The sequence below is a fragment of the Zootoca vivipara genome, chromosome 13 (genome assembly GCF_963506605.1).
Source record: "Zootoca vivipara chromosome 13, rZooViv1.1, whole genome shotgun sequence".
Classification (NCBI taxonomy): Eukaryota; Metazoa; Chordata; class Lepidosauria; order Squamata; family Lacertidae; genus Zootoca; species Zootoca vivipara.
In genome coordinates this window covers 2,728,755-2,752,058 of record NC_083288.1, presented here as the reverse complement: position 1 = coordinate 2,752,058, position 23,304 = coordinate 2,728,755, and the positions used below count along the sequence as shown (strand labels likewise).

At 43.9% G+C, this 23,304-nt stretch overlaps 1 protein-coding gene across 1 annotated transcript in view; it reads right to left on the bottom strand.

Moving 5' to 3' along the window:
• Positions 1–40: 40 nt before the first annotated feature.
• LOC118094392 (zona pellucida-binding protein 2) overlaps positions 41–23,304 on the bottom strand; it is a 25,767-nt gene continuing 2,503 nt past the window's right edge. Inside the window, exons 2-10 of the mRNA XM_060282152.1 lie at positions 20,998–21,174; positions 18,938–19,063; positions 16,833–16,976; positions 12,649–12,867; positions 10,885–10,961; positions 9,930–10,104; positions 7,787–7,948; positions 5,011–5,083; positions 41–2,073 (exon numbers count right to left, since the gene is read on the bottom strand). Of these exons, the coding sequence (XP_060138135.1) occupies positions 1,677–2,073; positions 5,011–5,083; positions 7,787–7,948; positions 9,930–10,104; positions 10,885–10,961; positions 12,649–12,867; positions 16,833–16,976; positions 18,938–19,063; positions 20,998–21,148 (1,524 nt within the window). The 5' untranslated portion in view covers positions 21,149–21,174 and the 3' untranslated portion in view covers positions 41–1,676. The remainder of the gene's footprint in view (positions 2,074–5,010; positions 5,084–7,786; positions 7,949–9,929; positions 10,105–10,884; positions 10,962–12,648; positions 12,868–16,832; positions 16,977–18,937; positions 19,064–20,997; positions 21,175–23,304) is intronic.

Sequence of the window (23,304 nt, the reverse complement as noted above, 5' to 3'; positions counted from 1 at the left end):
GTGTCCTTTAAAAATATGGCAACTTCATAAAAAGGTATAAAATGGCATACTTGAATATTGGAGCTTTCATTTCTATACAACAATAGGTAGATGTTGGATAACCAGCATCTTCTCTTATGCTGCTGGAGGAGACCCAAAGGGGGGGAAAGGACCATCACGTATTATTCTGCATGAAAGCAACAGCACCCCAGTCCACTATGTGAGATTGGCTGTTTCACCGAATAGGGACTAGTGCTAAAGTGAGCATAGTACTAAAGAAAAAAATATCTATTATGCACATGCGCCCTTCAACGGTGTGCTCTGAACTGCATTCCTACTGCTATGGGTTGGCTGGCTTTACCTTTTACATGGAAGGGGGAAACAGTATTGTAGAAAATCTGGTAAGTAAAGGAGGTGTGGAATGGCAAGGCATCAGAAAAAGAGCTACTACCTTAGACATGCTGCGTAAGAGAAATTTCAGCAGATGCTGTTTCTCATGCTTACATGTTGCCCCTTCAAAATCCTTTTGCTTTCCCACAAAATCCCAGTTATTAACAGTTAAAGAGCCCTCTCCTTTCCTGCATTAACTCACACTGCCCAGTATGCAGAAAGCAAGTGGATATAATTAAGGAAGAAGAAGAAAAAATCACTTCATTCCACAGGCCAGGGTGGAACTGAAGGGAAAAGCTAAAAAACCTCTGTGTCAACTGATGCCCGAGAGCTCAAACATTCTCTGAAAGGATTTTAGGTGCTGTTCTGCTCCTTTAGCATCTTCCTATCACCCATAATACATAGCACTTCAACCCCCTTGCCCAAATGCTGATTCTGAAATTTGGCTCTCGGGAGCAGCCTCAGAGCATGAGCTGAAGTGAAAAGTGGGAATGTTTCCATGCATGAGTTTAAGGGCTTAGGGTGCATGTGTAAATGTGTTTGGAATTCAGTAAGTTACGAGATTTCAAGACAATTTATGGAATATTTTGACAAAATATTTAAAAACACCTGTTAACAGTAGCTCTCCCCCCCCCTTCCAGGACATTAAGGGATTGTGGGTTCCATTGTACATTTTGCCCTTCTTTTAGCAGAACAATGGGTCAAAGGCAAACAAGGTTTCAAGTTTGTATAGGGTGAAACAGGGGTTGCTCTGTTATTTGCCAAGCAAGTCAATGGTCCCACTATGCTAGTGGCTGCTAATACTGGTATTATTTGGTTTAGACTGTATGCATTACAAGCAGCAAAGTAGATAGCAATATTAGACAATTTATTCAAGGGGTTCTTTTCTCTAACAGGCTCTTAGACTTTTCAGTAATATGATATGTGCCCAAGTCACGTTGCTCCAGATCAACCATTTTGAACAGATTCTTCTAACTACTAACAATACAGAGTGCAAATCTCACATAGAATAAAGTAAAGTAAGCTTCTTCAACAATTTCCATTATCTGCTAAACTGGACAGTTTGCCAGTTTGAGGGGGAAAACAAGTGTACTTCAATGCACTGCCCTCTCGAAGCTACATTTTCCTGCTGAACCGCTCTCCAGAAATAGTGTTGTTAATGGTTCTGAGAGAGATTGAAAATTGCTTCCAATTTGCAAGCACTAAGTAAGCTCATTTTTCAGCTTTCTTGCGAACATTGTTTAGGAAGTTATTCCTCTGTTTCCTAATTGTAGGTTTGTGCAAAGCTGCGAAGAACCTTACAGCAGCTAGGGCAGATTTTGCTTCATTATGTCAATTAATCTCTGCTGATTGTGTGGCAGGCGCTTTGGAACAAAATTATTTTCATTGTCCAGCGTGGGTAGTGACTTGTCTTCAAAGCTACTTTCTAAATCGCTTAGTCCTGTTTGGGCAGGAGATGGACTTGTACCAGCAGGGGTGGGTGGTTCTGTCACTTCATCGTTGCTTAGCAATCCCACCGATTCATCTTCTAGAAAATCAACTTTGTTTCTGTGCGTTTTGATGGGGCTTAATTTGCTCCTTTGCTCTTGTACTTCCGCATCACTTGCAATATTCGCAAAGGCCTGCAGCCTCCTCTTAAGTCCAGATTCTGCTTCTCTGATGTATTGAGCAGCTATTGTTTTTTTGCAGCACTTAGTTATGATGCTGTGTGAGAGGTGTGGAAAAAATTAGTCAGGGCTGGTATTACAGGTGAACATACTTCCTATCCACTGCTAAGTAATTCATTTGGGGCTAGGCTGTACTGGAATAAAAGGGACTTAAGTATAAAGGGGTTTGGGGTCAAGCTGTATGATGGGGAGGGAGATTTGTGGCCTTCCAAATGTTACTGGACCACATCTACAAACACTGACCATTCTGGCTGGGGCTAATGGGAGTCCAGTAACATCCAGTAAGACCACAGATTTCCCACCTCTCCTGTAAGATACGAGGTTTAATGAATTGCATAAAGTGTAATAATGTAAAAACAAATAGACACATCAACAGCACAGAAAGTTAAGTGCAGCATCCAAATTCCACTCCTATAGCACAGCCTTTCCATGAATGATGATGAATTCTGAATCGGCATGATACTGACATTATTCCCCCTGAAACAGATGGGGGGTCATGCCAGACACCAGCACATACAACTCTACCAAGGAAAAGGAAATTCAGGGCAGCTGATTTTCTTCATTTACTTTTTGATACCTCATTGGCATAGTTCACCACCCTTTTTCAACGCCAGCCTTGGCCATCGTAGTGAACTAGGGTCGTATGCGCACCATACATTTCAGGCCCATGGCTTCTCCCCCAAAGAATTCTGGAAAGTAGTTTACTCCTCACAGAGCTATAACTCCCAGCTTTCTTCGGGGAGGCCATGTGCTTTAAATGTGACCCTGCACATCAGCTGAAAGTTCTACACAAAAGTGTAGGAAAAGCCCTATGGCTCATTTCCTTGTTACAAAGCAACACGGAGGTGGTGATTTGGAGGACAGAAACCGGAGTGGGGTTGCCTGACTGGAATATGGCAACCCTAGGCAAGGGTCACGGCTGGGGCTGACGGGAGTGGTAATTAAAAGCAGCAGGAGGGTACCAGCTTGGAGAGGTCTGCCCCATTCCATCTTCCCAATCCTCTTTGCTTAAACAGAATACGGCAGGGGAAGAACTAACGCCCATTATCAGTGCTGCTGTTCAGTTCAAGCTTTGGCTGCTACAAAGTTAAAATGTTGGGGAGAACTGATAACAGATCTCTTAAGCACAGGCAGGGGTCCTCAGACCCAGGGGCCAAATGTGGCCCTCCAGGTCTCTATCTAGCCCAGGCACCCCCAAACTTCGGCCCTCCGGATGTTTTGGACTACAATTCCCACCATCCCTGACCACTGGTCCTGTTAGCCAGGGATCATGGGAGTTGTAGGCCAAAACATCTGGAGGGCCGCAGTTTGGGGATGCCTGATCTAGCCTTTGCAACTCTCCCTAGGCCACACGACCATGCTTCACAATCTCCTCGAGTGCTTTTCCCTGGCTCAAATACATCCTTGAACTCTGGCCAGGCCTCCTGCTTGTTTGGACTGAGGGTGGGGAAGGCTGTGTGAGTATCTGCAGAAAGCAGCCTGCTGTGGCAAGGCAACGTTTCCATTCATTGGTCTGTTCCCTTTTGCCTCTGGTCCCGCCTGCTGCTGGCAGGCAACCTCCAGAAGACTGCTCAGAAGGGAATGTGGCCCCATGGCTGAAAAGGAACAACTAACCCAGAATGCGGCAGCTAGACTGGTGACTGGGAGCGGCCACCGAGACCACATAACACCAGTCCTGAAATACCTACATTGGCTCCCAGTACGTTTCCGAGCACAATTCAAAGTGTTGGTGTTGACCTTTAAAGCCCTAAACGGCCTCGGTCCAGTATACCTGAAGGAGCGTCTCCTCCCCCATCGTTCTGCCCGGACACTGAGGTCCAGCGCCGAGGGCCTTCTGGCGGTTCCCTCGCTACGAGAAGCCAAGTTACAGGGAACCAGGCAGAGGGCCTTCTCGGTAGTGGCACCCACCCTGTGGAATGCCCTCCCACCAGAGGTCAAAGAGAACAACAATTACCAGACCTTTAGAAGGCATCTCAAGGCAGCCCTGTTTAGGGAAGCTTTTAATGTTTGATGGATTTCTGTATTTTAGTGTTTTGTTGGAAGCCGCCCAGAGTGGCTGGGGGAACCCGGCCAGATGGGCGGGGTATAAATAATAAATTTATTATTATTATTTGTGAGGGACAAGGGATACAGGGAAGTCCCTCCCATCTTAAGTTCCAGCCCATCCCCAAGCGCTGGGGAGAGCAGGGAGAGCTCTGCCTCCAGCGGAGAGTCAGGAAGTGGTGTCCGAGGCTCAGGCAAGGTTGCGGAGCCCATGCCCCAGGTGGGACAGGAAGGTGTGAGCACGGGGGGGGGGGAAGGCCAATTCCCCCAACTCCGGAATTGAGACGCAAACGTAGGGGGAAGAGGTTGGGTCTCCCAAAGCTTCTTTGCTGGAAGAAAACGCGCCAATCTCCATTCGGAGGTTCTGACACCTCACCGTAAGCATGTATATAGATAGTTCTGACCACTGTAAATAATCAGCACTCAATAAAAGTCTAAAAAGACTATGCTGCGAGGAGTCGTTACTCTAGAGTAGCCACATCAGCACCTCTGACATTATTATTATTATTATTATTATTATTATTATTATTATTATTATTATCCCCACTTCTAGCATAAGATGTCGTTTTGGCGCTAAGCAAGGATTCAAACTTGCACTTCTCACCTTCAAAGTCAATGCAGCAACTGCTTTGTGGCTTGTGCTGCAGTTTTGTACAACTGTGTGGAATGTAAGGGGCTTTTAAAGGGAAAGCAGAAGTTAATTCAAATCTTTTGTAAGAAATTCAAAGCATAACACTGCTAGCTGCCTTCATACACATGTGTAGCATCACATATATGACACCTATAGAACTTGCTGTGGAAGCCATATTTTCCTAAAGTGTCCAGCAGCAACAGGCTTCGGCTCCTGCAATGCAGGAGGGCACAGGGGTTAGAGCTGATAAACAGATGCAAAGTGCTATGTAAGTTCAATGTAAAAGGGTAGGGTCCTTACGCCCAAATTGTCACAAGAATAAGACTGGTTCCTGCAGAAGATATTAAAAGAAGCATCCACATTGGTAGAATTTCTGAAAAACATGAACAAGAACAGAGATCTATTTAGCATGGTGACTATATTTACACCAGGCATCCCCAAACTGCGGCCCTCCAGATGTTTTGGCCTACAACTCCCATGATCCTTCGCTAGCAGGACCAGTGGTCAGGGATGATGGGAATTGTAGTCCAAAACATCTGGAGGGCCCAAGTTTGGGGATGCCTGATTTACACAAACACCACACACTCAAGCGCTTGAAAAGGGCTTGCCAGCCCACCTCTGCCCCCTGCTAGTGGGCCTCAAAAAGGATGCTCTTCCAACCTTCATTCCAATCCTCAGAGCACGAGGATGGGCCAGGGAGGTAGCACCACACCCATTGTCCTCTTTCTTCATGCCTCTCTTTGGAATACAGCAGCAGGTCCCCCGGCAGCAGCATCACCCTTCCTCCTCCCTGTTGAGTTGTGCTGCTCTCTCTTACTATAGGGGACACTGGATGACCATCAGCCTTGGCAGGGCCTTGCCTCTGTACAATTGAAGTGGATTTGCATTGCAAATTCTCTCGGCGCATAATGCCACAGTTGGTAGCACTTCCAGCTGTGAAGGCAGGCGGGAAATTGTGTGTGGTGAGGAGCTAGAGCAGACTTCCCCATCCAGGTGTTAGGGACCACAACTCCCCATCATCTCCAGCAAGGTTCAGAGATGTTGGGAGCATCTGAAGAGCACCATGCTGGAACAGGCTAAGCTAGAGGGAGAGTTGAGCAGGGATTCCTGTCGTTCAGCGCCATCCAGCTAGCTCAGCGTTTCTCAACCACTGTTTCGCGGCACACTAGTGTGCCGCGAGACGCTGGCTGGTGTGCCGCGACGTGCGGTGGCGAGAAGGGCGATTTGCATTGTCACGTGCCTGGCGGCCGCCAATATTCGGCGCTGACCCGCCGGAAAGCAATATTTCTCCTCCTCTTTCCCAAAGCTCAGTGCAAACGAGCCTGACGGCCGCCAATACACAATGCTGACCCGCCGGAAAGCAATATTTGGCAAGTGTTTCTTACAGTCATAATTATAATATAGTGCGGCACAGAGTTAAATTTTTTAACTTTTTTAATGGTGGTGTGCCTCATGATTTTTTTCACGGAACAAGTGTGCCGTGGCCCAAAAAAGGTTGAGAAACACTGAGCTAGCTATCTACCCTGCTTTCCCCCCTGAATGGAATCTATAGTTCTTTCTTCCTCCATATGACTAGCAGAAGCATCGTGAATTCGGCAGCAGGTATGGAATTTTGCAAATCTGCTTAGTAATAACCAATACATATCCTGTAAATTCCTGCCAACCTAGCAGTTCGAAAGCATGTCAAAGTGCAAGTAGATAAATAGGAACCGCTACAGCGGGAAGGTAAACGGCGTTTCCATGTGCTGCTCGGGTTTGCCAGAAGCGGCTTTGTCATGCTGGCCACATGACCTGGAAGCTATACGCCGGCTCCCTCGACCAATCATGCGAGATGAGCGCACAACCCCAGAGTCTGTCACAACTGGACCTAATGGTCAGGGGTCCCTTTACCTTTACCTTTATCCTGTAAATATGCTACAGCATGGTCAACAACCATTCTGAATGACTTAGAATTTCAAAAACAGGAAACAAAATCACACAATAAAACCACTGAGCCAGCCACGTACAAGAACCTAACCCACCAATCCTCTAACCATGCTTCCCCCCCCCCAAAAAAATTGAGAGTTTTGTGCTGCCCCCTAAAAACAAGAAGACTTGGACTTTTGCTAGATATGAACATTTCCCCCACACAGCCAGAAGCACAGTCACTGACGCCAAGGAAGAAAGCCTGCTTTGGTGACATCAATGATCGTGTGTTTGGCTGTTTCTAGACAGAAATCAGAAGAAACATCCAATGAAAATCAGTGAAGCATTCTTCTAGCAACTAGATGATGCCATAATGATTATGAAGACTCCAGAACTAGCCAGTGCACACCACTTTAAATTTCAGTATGTTTGATAAACTAGCAACCTATGCCAAGAGAAGTGCAAAGTCGAAGTCTGTGTATGTAGTTCAACATGCACATTATGACACAGATAAATGCTTTTTGGTCAATGTGACAACTAAAGTTAAATGAAGTCTTTGGGCAAGAAACTCTTCTTTCGTTTTTGCAATGGCCAATAGGGTTGATGAACACACTGTCATGAAAGCCTTTCAAAAAGTTTTCAGAAAAAGTTGGGAAAGGGTATTCATACCCTAGAAGAGGATGTCTGTCTCAAAACTTTTGACGTCAGATCAAGAGGAGCAGATGACTGCAAAGGTTGCAAGGTTTTTAGCTGGGGTAATCAGAATAAGATCCACTTTTTGACTGCTGATTCAGGACCCTAAACTGTGTTTTATATAATCGACTTTTTATTTTGTTCTGTGTATATTGCAATGTTCTTTTGTTGCTATTGGCCGATGGCTGACGCAAATAAAGTTTCATTCATTCATTCATTACATGAAAAATGTATTTCACACCTAGACAACAACTTGATTTCAACCTGGCAGAGTATACCCTGAGCCCAGTGAAAGTGGAGAACTAAAGTTAGCCAAAATCATAGAGTACTGCAGAACCGCCTTCTAAATATAGGTGGTGTATCAGCATTACAAGCTGACTGAAGCAAGAACTACTTTAGCCTCATGTGAAAACACCCCACCAGATACGGAAAACCAAAAGACCAATTCCTACAATGTCTGTGAAGATAAGCTACTTACTATGGCAACTTCTTCCTGTCTTTGCACCCTCTCCATCACTGCTTTGCGTTTTGGGACAATTTTCACATGCTGCTTGACCATACTTTTCATTGTAGGATCCAGCAGGACACAGAGTGCAGGTGGTAGCATATTCTGCACTGAATCTACCTGGCGGACAGGTGACTGTCCAAAAATAAAAGACACGGGGGCAACACACACAAAATGACTACAGCTCTCATTCGCTTAATTTTATGAGCAGTTATTAGCCTGCTTTTGACTTCCATTCATAGCAGGCTGAATGTCCAGCTTTGGACATTATGCTGATGTGACTAGACATGCTTCCTGGTGCTTCATGTCATAGTAATTTCATAAATGGGTCCTTTGCATCTCCCTCTACATAGGGAAATGTACAACCTCATTGGGGAATTTAGCTATGCTTATCTGCCCACAGAGAAAATCCTGCAAAGACTGAGTAGGTGAGTTACATAAACAAAAGCAGCACTCATTTGTTATAAGTAAGCATGGGTAGGCAAACTAAGGCCCAGGGACCGGATCCAGCCCAATACCCAATCGCCTTCTAAATCTGGCCTGCAGACGGTCTGGGAATCAGGTCGTTTTTACATTAGTAGAATGTGTCCTTTTTATTTAAAATGCATCTCTGGCTTATTTGTGGGGCATAGGAATTTGTTCATTTTTTCTTCTTCAAAATATAGTCCAGCCCCCCACAAGGTCTAAAGGACAGTGGACCGGCCCCCTCCTGAAAAAGTTTGCTGACCCCTGATTTAGAGTATAGGTCCCAATTTTGCCCATGAAGCAGTTTTCCCCAAACCATGCCAGGTGTCAGGCAGGTAGAGCTATGGCTGGATCCGCTCTGAGACTGAGTTCCCCACAGGGAACTTGGTCACACAGCCGATCCCTGCAGAAAGCAGCCTTGAAGTCTCTGCCCATCAGCTCACAGGCAGTGACGGCCAGCCTGCTGCTCAGAGGTCCTGCATAATGCCTTGAAGTCCTGGTGGCCATTTCCTGATGTCACTGTTAGGTTAGTGATTGACAGGCAGGCAGTGTCAATTTCCCCCTTATTGCAATAATGTGTTTTTTTGTCATAATGATCTCCGTACCGTGAGAAATTTGTTTCCAATTTTAAAAATTAAAAGAAGAAATAAAGGTGAAGGAAAAAATCAGCAAGAAACTACATTTCATGTAGTTTACCATTGTTGGTGGCAATGTGAAAAAATTCAGGAATTTTGGAACGGTGTTTATGAAAAATTGAAAAAAATGTTGAAAATGACGTTTGGAAAAAAAACACCCTGAATTATTCTTATTGAGTATGGTCCCTGAAAGTATCCCTGAAGGAAAAAGAAATATATTATTGTATGCCAGTGCAGCAGCTAGATTACTTGTAGCTAAAAAAAGGGAGGGAGAAAAAATACCGACAATATATGAATGGCAGGAAAAATTGGTGGAGTTTATGAACCTGGCCAAAATGACCGCAGCAATTAGAAACATTCCCAAACATAAATATATAAACAAGTGGAAACAGGTAGAGGATTATTTAATAAGAGAAAATGTCAATATCGAATTGGTGATATGCTTACATTGAAAGATAAACAGGGAACAATAGTAGCTATAAAGAAATGAAACTAAGATAAGGATTGATAATCAAATTGAAGCAAGAATAGATGAGTTTAAATAAAAGGGAAGCGATGTATAAACAGTGAGGAGTCAGTTTTAATTTGTAATTTTTAATCTTTGATTTTCAAGTCTCAATCTTATATGATATCTCATTTGTTATTAATTAGTTTAATTACAGGATCAATATATAGTTTGTGATGATATAACAGAATGTTATTGTTTGTATTGGTTCATGTTGTATTATGTTGTATTATTTTGTTATATTAGGTATTAATTTGCTATATTATGTATTTTGGTTTGATTTTGTTGAATATCATTTCAAGTTTTTTCTTTCGTGTTTTTTGCTCTTAGTTCTTCTTTTCTGCTTTTGTCTCTATCTTTTTTTTTCTTTCTGTTTTCCTGTTAACTATTTTCGTTGGCTAATTTTTTGTATTTGTTTGTGAAATTGAAATAAATATATATATAAACAAACTACATTTCATGAAAATTAGTCCACAGTATTTTTTTTAACACAGAGACTCTTGAAACTCACCACAACACCCTGGGCATTCTGTATCATTGCTGAGGGCATTTATGATCTTCCCAAATCCTGGCTTGCAGTGGTCTACTTTAACTCCATTCAGTGTACCATGAAGGTAACTTGAATAATCACTGTGAGAGGAGTTCGCGTTTTCGGCTTCAAAGAACTCACTAATCTTGGTATATGCCTAGGAGTGTGACAGTTAAGAAGACCTGCACATTAACATAGACCAAACTGTGACCTAGCTAGAATCACGGTGGGTTGTGGATAAAACACAATGCAAGCCAGAAGTGCCATCTTGTGCCCAAGACTGAGGGGGCCCGGCGTGCGATGCCACACCCGTGCGCCATGAGCGTGACGACACATTGTCAGGCAGAGCGCACGTAAGCCTGTTCTGCCCCCCATTCCACCCTCTTCCGGGTCCAAAAGGACCTGCACATTGGCAGGCATGCGTCAATTGGATGTATGCAAAATGGTTGCCACCTGTACTGCCAGCCTATGATCAACAGATGAAAGACCCACAAAAACACAATTCATTTACATCTCACAAAACATGGTTTGGGGTTAGCACTGCAGGACTCTTGTGCCTTTAACAGCTATGTGGCAGACAGATACTGAACAGTATGGAACGACAGTTATGGGGAAAGCTTCACCTGTTGATAGTCTGTCTGTTGGACATCTTATTATTTGTATGTGACCCCTGATTTATTTTTGTATGCTCCACCACCACCTGCAAAAGAGGGTGCAAGTTTGCATGTGAGACAACATTATGCAAATATTATGCAAATTTGTGCCTTCTTTGGCGACTGCAGCAGAGCGCTCAATCTACATACAGCATACCAGGTCCCCAAAATATTGTTGGCACCCCTGATTTTGCACACTTATAAATTATTATTTTTTGCCACAAGTTCTCCAAAATATCACGGCCATTATTGCACTGTGAACCTTTGGTATAATTTTACTTCACCTCCTTCATGTTGCTGGTGGAATTTCCACATTGAGAACTTCTACAGAGGTCTGCTATGGTCAGTGCTAAAGGGAAAACTGCAAATTAAGAGAAAGTAAGCAGCAATTTTTCTACTTTAATAAAACTTTTGTGTGATGCAAGTGTTCTTCCAATAGTATCCCCATTTGATAAAGCCCATGTCTAACAACACGGTGACTTCACCACATGTAAGAATCTGTCTGCAATGCCAATATTTTATATAGTAGCAACCTTCTTGCACGCTAAAATGTTAAAACTTTCATCGCATAATATGACCCCAGTGCTTTAGGTTCATTGTATATAGATCTTGCACCTATCTATTCCAAAATTTTACAATTCATCCTATACCACTTTGTCTCAGGGCAGCATATAACTCATTTAAAACAATGCATGGCATAACATAATGCTCCTTAAACATAAACAACCAGCAGCAATCTTAAAACAACACAACAAGCAAATTGCAGCCCTGTATCAGACTGTATTCCCTCACACAAACCTGCTTGGATTTTGAGGTCTCTGAGGGAAGGCCCATCTCTTGGTCCCACCACCCTCACAGACACTTGGTGGGACGCAGGACAGGGCCTTTTTGGTGGTGGTTGCTCCTGACAACTCTGAAACCCCCTCCCTAGAGAAGCTAGACTGGCTCCCTCCTTGTTGCTATTCCAACAGGCTTTTGGGAGCTGGCTGCTTTTAACCAAAGGACTGGTGCTGTGCTGCTTTTAAAGTAATGATTTGTGTGGTTTCAATAGATTTCAATGTGTTATGTAATTTAATTGTTTTTAATGATTCCCACCACCACCACCGTTTTAGCTGTTCTTATATTTATCTGTAAGCTGCCCTGAGTCCTTATCAGGGGAAAAAGGAGGAGTGTATACTTTCATTTATATTCCACCTTTCCTCCAAGGAGCTCGTTGGCGCTTGAGGTCCTCATCATCCCCATTTTATCCTCACAACAAACCTTGTTAGGTAGGTTAGGCTGAGAGACTGTGACCCAAGGTCACCCATGTGATTTTTGTGGCTGAAGTGGGGATTTGAACCCCACCAAAGTCCTAGTCCAACACTCTAACCACAACACCATTTATAGAAGAGGAAGAGGAAGAGGAAGAGGAAGAGGAAGAGGAAGAAGAAGAAGAAGAAGAAGAAGAAGAAGAAGAAGAAGAAGAAGAAGAAGAAGAAGAGAGGAGGAGGAGGAGGAGGAGGAGGAGGAGGAGGAGGAGGAGGAGGAGGCAGCATACAGGTGGGCACCTGAATGGATGACCTCCTGGTGTCCAAACCAATTGGGTTGGTGGCCAGCTGTCTCACAAAGACAGAATGTTCCATAGCTGGCCCGGCCCTGCATTGTCACATAATGTATGGCTCTTAGGGCTTTCCTTTTATTCTAGTTCTATTATTTCTGTTTCTATTATCATTATTAAATACTGCATTTCATCTGAGGATCGCAGGGTAGTTTACCATATAAAAACACACAAAAAACAACAACACCTCCACTCCAGTTTAAAAGGCCATATATTGTTTAATCAGCCAAAGGCCTGTGAGAAGAGGAATATTTTCACCTGGCGGCTAAAGACACTGTATATAATAGTGGCGCCAAGCAAGCCTCCTTGGGTTGAGAATTCCACATGTGGGGAGCCACCACAGAAAAGGCCCGTTCTCAAGTTGCCACCCTCCAGGCCTCTTGCCTACAGTATTTTCTTGCATACAATGGCAAAAATAAAATAATGCAGAAGTAGTAAGATTTCACCTTACCTACAAACTGAAAAGTAAGCTTGTGTGTTATCTTCTCCAGTGTGTCTGTAGAAGCATGACACTGTGTACTCCACTGCTTGATCTCACACCCCAGGTTGTAGACTAAGCCCTCCAAGTTCTTTAAGAAATGCTTTTCAAAGGAAGCAACCGCATTGGTTTCACAGGTTTGAACTGTGAATTCAGAAGACAGACGGAGACTCTTCTCTGGCATATGATACACTAGGAAAAGGAAAATACTCTCTCTTAACATGGTACAGGAATTACCCAACACTAATACTAATGCATTCCTAAGCATAATATTTTATTTGTTTCTTTTTAGACATACCTACAGCCTGCCCTTACCAAATAGACACAAAATATTTCAATTAAAACAAGTGCATTGTACATAAAAATCATTAAAAAAACAAAAAACTAAGCAAAATGAAAACAATAGCACTGAACAGGAGAGAAGACAAAGATATAAAGAGGTTGTGTCCTGAAAAATCATTGCGAAGTATAGTATGACTGTGCAAGACTAATCCCAGACATGGGTGTACGGTATATGTTACCCATGTCTAGTTTCTGACAATTTGGTTGCAATATTTATTTTCTAGGATATGAATGACCCTCATGACCTAATGCCTATGGACATTTTTTTTTCTATAATGGCATGAAAAAGAGCCCTGTGCCCCTACCTCCATTCAGATCCAATCCTAGAAACCTCTGTCCAATCCAAAATGAACATCGGTTCCTTTCTGCAAACTTTGCCTAAAATTGCCATTGATTGCACGAGCAATTGGTTGGAGCACTTATGGGTAAAAGAAGCAAGTCATCTTCTGGCAATTGGAGACGCTTCATGCATCTGACAAAGTGTGACCTCGAGTCCACAAAAAACTTTAGCCATAAAACACAGCTATTAGTCCTTATGGTGCCACAAGGTTGCCCCAGACAGAAACATTGTGCTTATAGTGTAAATTCAGTTTCTTCCATAGATTCAGATTATCTCACAGGGGATTATGCCTTTCCATTGCTTTAGAGGCACAATTATGCAATAACTGTCATGTATTCTACTCATATTGATCCAGCGCAGAACTCCAGCACATAGTTAGCAGAGCAAAAACCCAAACACGTTGCAGGATTCCCCAAAAAATAAGACCAGCAGCAAAGCTTTCCTGCTTTCCTGATACTGAAGGCAAATGACCATAATGGTCACAAATCCAAAATATTCAGGATTGGCACTGTCCATAAGAAATCCAGCTGCAGCAGACTCAAATTTACAATAACGTATAGGGACCCAGGTGGTGCTGTGGGTTAAACCACTGAGCCTAGGGCTTGTTGATCAGAAGGTCGGCGGTTCGAATCCCTGTGACGGGGTGAGCTCCCGTTGCTTGGTCCCAGCTCCTGCCAACCTAGCAGTTATCTACTTGCAAAATGCAAGTAGATAAATAGGAACCGCTACAGCGGGAAGGTAAACGGCATTTCCATGTGCTGCTCTGGTTTGCCAGAAGCGGCTTTGTCATGCTGGCCACATGACCTGGAAGCTATACGCTGGCTCCCTCGGCCAATAATGCGAGATGAGCGCGCAACCCCAGAGTCGGTCACGACTGGACCTAATGGTCAGGGGTCCCTTTACCTTCATAAGAAGACTAAATTTTAACACTAAGCATACTTTGTACAAAACACCACACCAGAAGGAAAAGAGATAGAGAGAGTGAAATACTGGCTCCTTCTGGTCTTATGATTATAGTCAGCATGACCTCGACAGAAGAGATAACAGGACCAGTTTAAGTCAGCTGTACTCAGCTTCTCTGAAGGAATAACCCAAACATCAGGCCAATCAGGTTGCGGATTCACTTCCACCTGGAGTTGGATTGGGTGGTTCCTGCGGACCAATCAGACTGCTGATTCTGGATCCTATTGTTCTATGATTCAGCTCAGTACATAACAGTATTGGAGCCTCAGCTTCAGGATCTGTCCTTCCAGTGAGCACTCAGGGCTGATTTCCTTCAGAATGGATAGGTTTGATCTTCTTGCAGTCCATGGGACTATCAAGCACTGTTATCTGCTAGAAGAGGCATTAAAACTGTGGTTCTGCGTAGCGTGTAATATAGTACTTGTTGTTGTTGCTGTTTAATCATTTTAATTTTAGAGCTGATTTCCTTAAGAAATTTTTCTTAAGAAGTTACTAAATGTGAAGGCTGCTATGCTTTTCAGAACAGTTAGTACTGTATATTAAACAATTCTTCTCCCTCTACTCAGTTTCAATTTCAAACTTCTGTTCTACTCTTAGGAAATGACACCTCAGTATAAGTTTTCCCCCAACCTTACCAAACTCCCTACCCCTGCTATAGCATCCCTGATGGGTGACTGGTCACCATAGCTTTCTCTTTTCTCGCGAGGAAGCCTATTCAGCATAAGGGAATTTCCCTTAAAAAAAGGGAGAACTTGGCGGCTATGCTGGTCACCTGCAGCTTACAAACCTCTAACGAAGAAAAGTCCATTACTATTCAAGGAAGTCTGCTTGGCCACTGAACAGCCACAAATCCTGGGGCTTTAGGGTGAAGGACGGGTTATAAATTACATTATTTTGAAGAAGAAGAAGAAGAAGAAGAAGAAGAAGAAGAAGAAGAAGAAGAAGAAGAAGAAGAAGAAGAAGAAGAAGAAGAAGAAGAAGAAGAAGAAGAAGAAGAAGAAGTAGAATTTGCCCATCTCCAGTTCCCAATATGTCACTAGTTCTCAATTATTTCTAAAACTATATGTAGATAGAGGCTCCAAGATGGAGCTCATCTGCCCTTGGAGATGTTGTATCTTGTTTTCTAAGCAAGGCAGTGCAAATGTACTACTCATTTGCAATTGTTTTGGTATGTGGTTTTCCACCATCACTGCACTCAACTAATACGACACAATGCAGTCAGAGTAAAACAATGCATTTCCACCAGGTGGCACCCTAGCTTAATTTTATTGTCCATCTTCATTGTTTGCCCACCGCTTGCCCTGCCCCAGGTACCAACCTGAATTGCAATTTGCATGTGCTTTCACCGAGGAAACTTCCAGAATGCCTGGGCAGAGTCCAAATATTTCCTGACTATTTCTCAATCTGATTGTGCTAGCTGACACTTAACAAAGAAATTAGTATAGCCCAATACATTTTTGTGGTTTTCAATATACTATTTTCAAATTTCAATAGTATTTAAGGGTTCTATCTTAATAATTTTTTATTTAAGATTTTTGTGACAGAAAGAGAAGTATAAACTGGGGGGGGGTACTTACAACCACAATAATTCAAAATAATTAAAATTACAAACACAATCATTTTACTTTTATATCACATTCTCAATAATTTTCCAAATACCACCTTCTACTTCCCTCCCCCCCCAACTTCCCCCCACCCACGTGAGATCTTATTGGCATTTGTATTATTGTTTCTTGTTGTGTTAGCAGTTATTTATACTTAAGTCATATCCTTTCTAATATCATCTTATATCCTTGCGAGTCTTTCCTTTTACATTTATATTAAACTTAATTTCCATATCCATATTTTTTCATATATATCTCTACACACTCCCACTCTTTCTTAATTTTTTGCTTGGGGCAGCCCCTAATTGATGCCGTTAATTTTGCCATCTCCATAAATTCACAGATCTTAATTCTCCATTCTGATAATTCTGGTATTTTTCCTGTTTTCCCATTTTTTGCCACTAGTAGTCTAGCCACTGCTGTCACATAGGGGAATATATTCTTTTTATCTTTGCGGATACCGTTGGTTATTAAGCCTAACAGATATGCTTCTGGCTTTTTGAAAATTGTGCTCTTAGATATTCTTTTCAACTCTTCATGTATTTTGGTCCAAAATTGTTAATCACCTTACACCCCCCACCACATATGGTGCATTATTCCCACCTCTGCTTTACATCTCCAACAAAGGTTTAAATATTTTTTATAGATCTTTGCCAATTTTACTGGGGTGAGGTACCAACGATAACACATTTTCATTATACAGTATTTTTTCTTATCAAATAACAAGCTGTGAAATTTATGTTAACACTCCATAATTTCCCCCACCTATCTAAATGTATTGTCTTGCCCAGATCTTGTGACCAATTTAAGGGTTCTAGACTTCCATGCTTTCCTGAGTATTCTACAAATTAATACCATGGGATGCAAAACAACAAAATTAAAATTAAAATGACCAAAACTTTACTTACCATAAACCATGAAATGGATTTCGGCAGTCATTTGTTCAGCATTGTATATATAATTCACTTTGCAAGTGTAACCTCCAGAGTCACTGCCTTTAATATTATAAATCTCCAAGCTACCATCATCCGTTAAAAGAAACCTCTGAGATTCTACAAATAACAACACATCACCAAAAATATCAGCAATGGAGCTCCGGGATCTGAAGGCTTCTGGAGCCAGGCAGAAAACAAAACAAAGAGCAAAAAGAGACCCCCCCCCCGGGGGGTGGAGGGAGGAGGCTGCGGTGGGGGCGGGCCGCCCTGGGTATCATGGGCGTAGGCAGGGGGGCAGTTGCCCCTCCTAGAAGCAGGGGCGCTGGCCAGCCTGCCCCCCGCCGCGGCCCGGTGCCGCTCCTTTTTTTTTACGCGCCCCACAGCCAGCCGGGGAGAAGGGAGACGTTCCTTCTAGCAGGCTGGATGTAAGGCGGGCAGCGGGAAAGCCCCAGAGCGTTTGGCCAACTTTCCCTCTGCCCGCCCCACCACAGCCAGCCAGGGAGAAGGGAGACGTCCCCTCGCTCCTGCCCCCTCGCCCCTGCCGATCGCGGAGGGGGTTGGAGCAGCCCGATTTCAGGCTGATCCTGACGCCCCCTCCCTCTGCTTCATGGCCCCTCCCCTCCCATGCCTTGGCCTCGCCCCTGAAAGACCATGGCTTGCCTTGCCCCCCCCCTAGTTTTGATCCTGGATACGCCCCTGCTGGGTGTCACCACTGAGGAGGGTGACAAAATGCTGGGGGGGGCACTCACCGTGGGGCCTGCAACACACCCGAGCCACGCATCTCTCCTGGGAGTGATGCAGTGGCTTGGGCGCCCACAGGCTCCGTGCTGCTCCAAATGGTCTGCCTGCTGCCTCCCCCCCCCCCTAGGTGTAGGGCGGCTGAGCAGGAGGAGGCAGGCAGACTCCTCAAAGGCCCCACGGAGCGTCCTGCCCCAGCTTGCCCCACCCCTGGGCTCAGGGCACGCACGCCACCCCAGGTGCCTAATCAGCTTGCTCTGCCACTGCTCCGGCCCCAACTGAGCACTAGCTAAGTGGACATGTAAATCAACAACAATCTTTTTTTTAGAATGTAGGCAGCCATCCTATAAACCGGGCATCCCCAAACTTCAGCCCTCCAGATGTTTTGGACTACAACTCCCATCTTCCCCGACCACTGGTCCTGTTAGTTAGGGATCATGGGAGTTGTAGGCCAAAACATCTGGAGGGCCGCAGTTTGGGGATGCCTGCTATAAACAATCCCATGAACAGACGCATGTCCTATTAAAACCAGCTAAGGCAGCAACGTTCTACCCACCTATCTGGGTGCAAGTCACATGACAAACACCTTCTCTTATATGGCAAGGCCGTATAAGAATAAATGCAAGCTTCATCCTGCTACTCACTCTCATCATGGATGTTTTGCTCTTGGAAGAGACAAAAGACAAAGAATGGACAATGCCATAACTGTATTTCTTGGCGGAACTGATTGGGGCCTCCTGAACTCTACCCTCAACTGCTGTTTCTGGAAGGACTCCTGAATATTAACCGGGGGCGGGCAGGGCCATGAGGCAAGCCGAGGCAGATGCCTGAGGTGGCGTAATCCAAGGGGGGGCGGCCCCTCCATGGGTGCACCCTCTGCCACCAGAGAAGTGAGGAGAAGCCACGCAACGCCACCCAATGAGGCTACGGCGGGGGTGGCAAGGGGCGGCATGTGCACAGGGTGGCGTCTCCTCTTTTGCCTCAGCTGGCGAAACAGGACAGGCTGCCCCAAGGTGAAATGGAAGAGCAACGGGTCCCAAAGGAAACCCCTCAAGGAACACGCAGTGGCTGCTCAAGGGATGCATGTCTGTGCACAGACTTTCAGCTGTGGTGCCAATCCAGGAACACAGCTCACCAACGGTTCCTCAGTGAAGTGCTTATCAGAGCGGCAGAGAAATACATATATCAGAGTTAAATATATATATTTTAAAAATATGCAGCATAATCTTAAGCACCTTTACTCAGAAATGAGCCTCAGAATTGATCTGGGCTTACTCTTTAGAAACTGTGCTAAGGACTGTTGTCTTTACATCTGTATAATTAAACTATACTGTAGTTACCTCTGGTAATTTGTCCTCGGGGACCAGACCATACGTATTTGGGATCAATGATTCCCTGCATTAACAGCTTTTCAGTCAAACAATTTAGAATTAAACTGTTTGAATAAATAAGAATGTACGCTAGAACTGAAGTAGAAAAAAAAATCCAGTCACAATGAGTTAAAGTAATGCACAAAACTTAATATTAAAAATACATTGTATTCCACACAGCCTTGATGAGTAATACCTACTTGGCCTACGTCAATAAAAGTGTTTGACTCTTCCCTAAGAAGTCAATGAGAACACTGAATTTAAAAAATATTGAAAGACTGGCGAACAGACACATTACATGTTACACGCAAATATATGTATGGCAGCAGCCCACTTTGGGAGAGGGCAGCTGTAAACAGAGAAACAGAAATAGGGGCACAACACTTTCCCTATCTTCCATTTTGCAATTGTGGATGCCCTCCACCAATTTTTCTGGCCATAAATTTATAGGCCTGAGTCTGAAGCGCAACTGAGGAAAATATTCTCAGAATGGAAAATATGTGGAGCAAGAAACAGGGAGTTGGGAAAGCGCTAAGCCCCCCTCTCCCACTTCTGCAATCTCAATCACCCCCTCCTGAATCATTTTCTAGGTTCTAAAAGGTCTGGTTTGCTACTTTTTTGCATCAATATGGTCTTTTTGCTGACCTTCTCAAGTTGTAGCCCTTGAGCCTTTCACAAATAGGCTTTTTAAACTGTTGTGTTAAAACCACAACAGTCATATGATGCGACAGCAACTGGGCCTGCAGTTTGAAAACCAGCAAGTAAAAGTCACAATTAGCATGGATACACCAGAGCCATCTAGATGACCTACTTATTCAGCATTCATCCTGCCTTGCTTACAAAGTGGCTGGGCTATGTCCAGTCTTCACTAAGCATTTGTTCCAATTTACTGCATTGGGTAGAACAAGCATTGGTCTTGCATTCATCCTGATTTGTTTGTGAGATGTTCACACTGTTAATCCCTCACCTTCCCATGCATTTCCCCCATCTCTTGCCAAATTTTTAGAAGTGGATTTGTTGTGCAGGTGCAAAAGACGGATTTGATGCACTTTAATTGTGCAAATCTGAAGTTCTACTATGTCATTGAATTCCTCCTGCAAAATGCTGGCAGTGCAGTCCTACGCAGAAATTAAGTGCAGCTAAAACCAGCCATTTCAGTTACCTTAGATCCTGATGTGCTTATTGTTAGACTGCAGATGATTTATTAAACCACTTAACATGTAAACCACTTAACATCCACACATCTAGAAGGAGTGCATAAGAAAATAAAAGGCAATGCAATGCCAAAAACCGAAATAAAAACAGTGTAAGATGCAGTTCAAATTTAACAATGACCTATAAGATATAATAAAATGATCAAGCAGGAGTACCTTAAAACAAAGACCTTTACTAAAACAAGCTTCTGCATGCAACTCCTAACTCTCTATCTCCTTCCTGCTCTACAGTGGTGCCTCGCAAGACGAATGTAATTCGTTCCGCGAGTCAATTCGTTTTGCAAAAAATTCATCTTGCGAATCGCGGTTTCCCATAGGAATGCATTGAAATTTCTTTTTTTGCCCATAGGAACGCATTCATTAAATTTCAGTGCATTCCTTTGGGAAACCACAATTCGCAAGACGAATTTTTCACAAAACGAATTCGTCTTGCGAGTCACCATCAGATCACAAGACGCATTCGTTTTGCGAAAAATTCATCTTGCAGGGCATTCGTCTTGCGAGGTACCACTGTATCTGTATACAGTACTGTTTGTACCAAGTCACTTCCTGGTAACTGTCACTCAATTTCACTCCCTGACTGCCGTCCTAATCCCTTCACAGTACAGTACTTGGTTCCACATACTGTACATTGACACAAATGTATCACCCAAAAAGTTCCTAACTTGGGGTTTTTAAACAGTGATCTTTACAGTTGCCGCTCTTGAGTTGAAAGTTAACTAGAGACATACGGTACAATAGAACAAAATTGCAGTAGAGACAAAGTGTTTTATCCACCCTCTGAAATCAACAGGTGTAAGAAGCGATTTCAGTTACCAGTTCTTCCTTCTTCTCCAGTTATCCGGTTATCTGAAGCTGGAAGGTCTTCTGGGATGGATGAAATGTTATCATACTCAGCCTCTGAATCTGCTGGTGCATCTCTGGTCTCCCTCTTCAAGTGCATCATCCTTTTTCTTAACAGACACATTTTATTCACAAAACATGGATTTCCAGCTAGAGCAACATCAACAAAAAATAATAATAATAAAGTTTGAAAAACAAAAACAAAAAACCCCATCAAAACAAAACCTAGAGAATATTCAACACTTTATATTAAATTAATTAGTGATTTGCATCTATTTAATTTTATGCTTATCTGGCTACATAGAGTTTTGCAAGTGTGCAGTTTGCAGCAACTATAAATGCCTTTTTCCCAATGGACCAGCATAAGTGTAACATCATTGCCATTCTCTTTAAGGCTGTTGAATTACTTTTGCTCCCCAGCCAAGCGCTTCCTTATTTAATGCAGTTTTCACAATCCTTCCTGCACCAGCCATAACCATGGTTAGCTCTTAACCAGTATTTGGATCCAGATTCAAACCATGGTTTCAAATCCTAGTTACAGTGAGGCAACGTGCTCAGGCAGCAGGATCTACAGGGGAAGCAGGATCTACAGGGGAAGCAGATCCTGACGTGGAACTTTATCCAGGGCTGGTCTACGCATGAAGCGAGGTGAGGCTCCCCAGTGGATGGCAAGAGGTTCTTCAACCCTCTCACCCTTTCCCCGGTCTTCTGTTACTTACAGGCAGCCCCTGAGAAAAGGAGGGGGAGCAATAACAGCAGAAACATGAAAGCAAGCTTCAGCAGGTGAAGCCACCACGGCCTTCGTTCCCTCCTTTTCACACATGGGGGGCGACCCTCCACCCAAACAAGCAGCTCGGGCCAGGTGAAGCAAGCAAGGCACTGAGATGAAAGACTCCGACATGCAGTATATGCTGTTCACAGTCCTTGGAGTCACCTGTGTGGGCCTGAACATTCCAGGCCGGGCACAGCGGCAGTTGGGAAATGGCAGTTGGACCGCTGTGGGAGCGAGACCCCCGTGGGCTTAAGGAGACCAGTTATGCCACAGGTCTTCATTTCTTCATGCCCCCCCCCAAACTGCATTACAAACAGGTATTGGTTAGGGTAACAGCATGAAGCTTCCAAGGAACCTATCAGGTGCAAAGGATAGAAGAGCCATGGAAGAGGCTTGTTTTCACCACGTCTACTGGTGTGGGTCTGCCTCGAGAGCAGGGATCTTGGGGAATCTCTCGCCCCCAGGCCTGACACAAGTTCCAATTTGACCCACAAGGCATGACTTAGTTGAGCCTTTTCTAGCAAATTCAACTCTATGGACTTAGCCCCTTCATGCATTAAGCTAGCATTAATATGCATTATATTGAGGGTGAAAGAGGAGAGCGCAAAATATGGTCTGAAGCTCAACATCAGAAAAACCAAGATCATGGCCACTGGTCCCATCACCTCCTGGCAAATAGAAGGGGAAGAAATGGAGGCAGCGAGAGATTTTACTTTCTTGGGCTCCTTGATCACTGCAGATGGTGACAGCAGTCACGAAATTAAAAGACGCCTGCTTCTTGGGAGAAAAGCAATGACAAACCTAGACAGCATCTTAAAAAGCAGAGACATCACCTTGCCGACAAAGGTCCGTATAGTTAAAGCTATGGTTTTCCCAGTAGTGATGTATGGAAGTGAGAGCTGGACCATCAAGAAGGCTGATCACCGAAGAATTGATGCTTTTGAATTATGGTGCTGGAGGAGACTCTTGAGAGTCCCATGGACTGCAAGAAGATCAAACCTATCCATTCTGAAGGAAATCAGCCCTGAGTGCTCACTGGAAGGACAGATCGTGAAGCTGAGGCTCCAGTACTTTGGCCACCTCATGAGAAGAGAAGACTCCCTGGAAAAGACCCTGATGTTGGGAAAGATTGAGGGCACCCAATTGAGGGGACGACAGAGGACGAGATGGTTGGACAGTGTTCTCGAAGCTACGAACATGAGTTTGACCAAATTGCGGGAGGCAGTGGAAGACAGGAGTGCCTGGCGTGCTCTGGTCCATGGGGTCATGAAGAGTCGGACACGACTAAACAACAACAACAATATGCATTATTAAGTTTGTCTGCGAAAACTCTCAGAGTTTTGAGGTTGGTTTTTGGCATTTTCATATCTTTCCTCTTCAGGAAATACTTCATCATGGGATTCAAGTTATGGCACTTCCTCACCTGAAAGTAAGGCTTAGGAGTGTGCTCCCAATTCTTTCCTTTGAAGTTGATTGACCAGATCTCATGTGATTGGTGCCAGCGGATT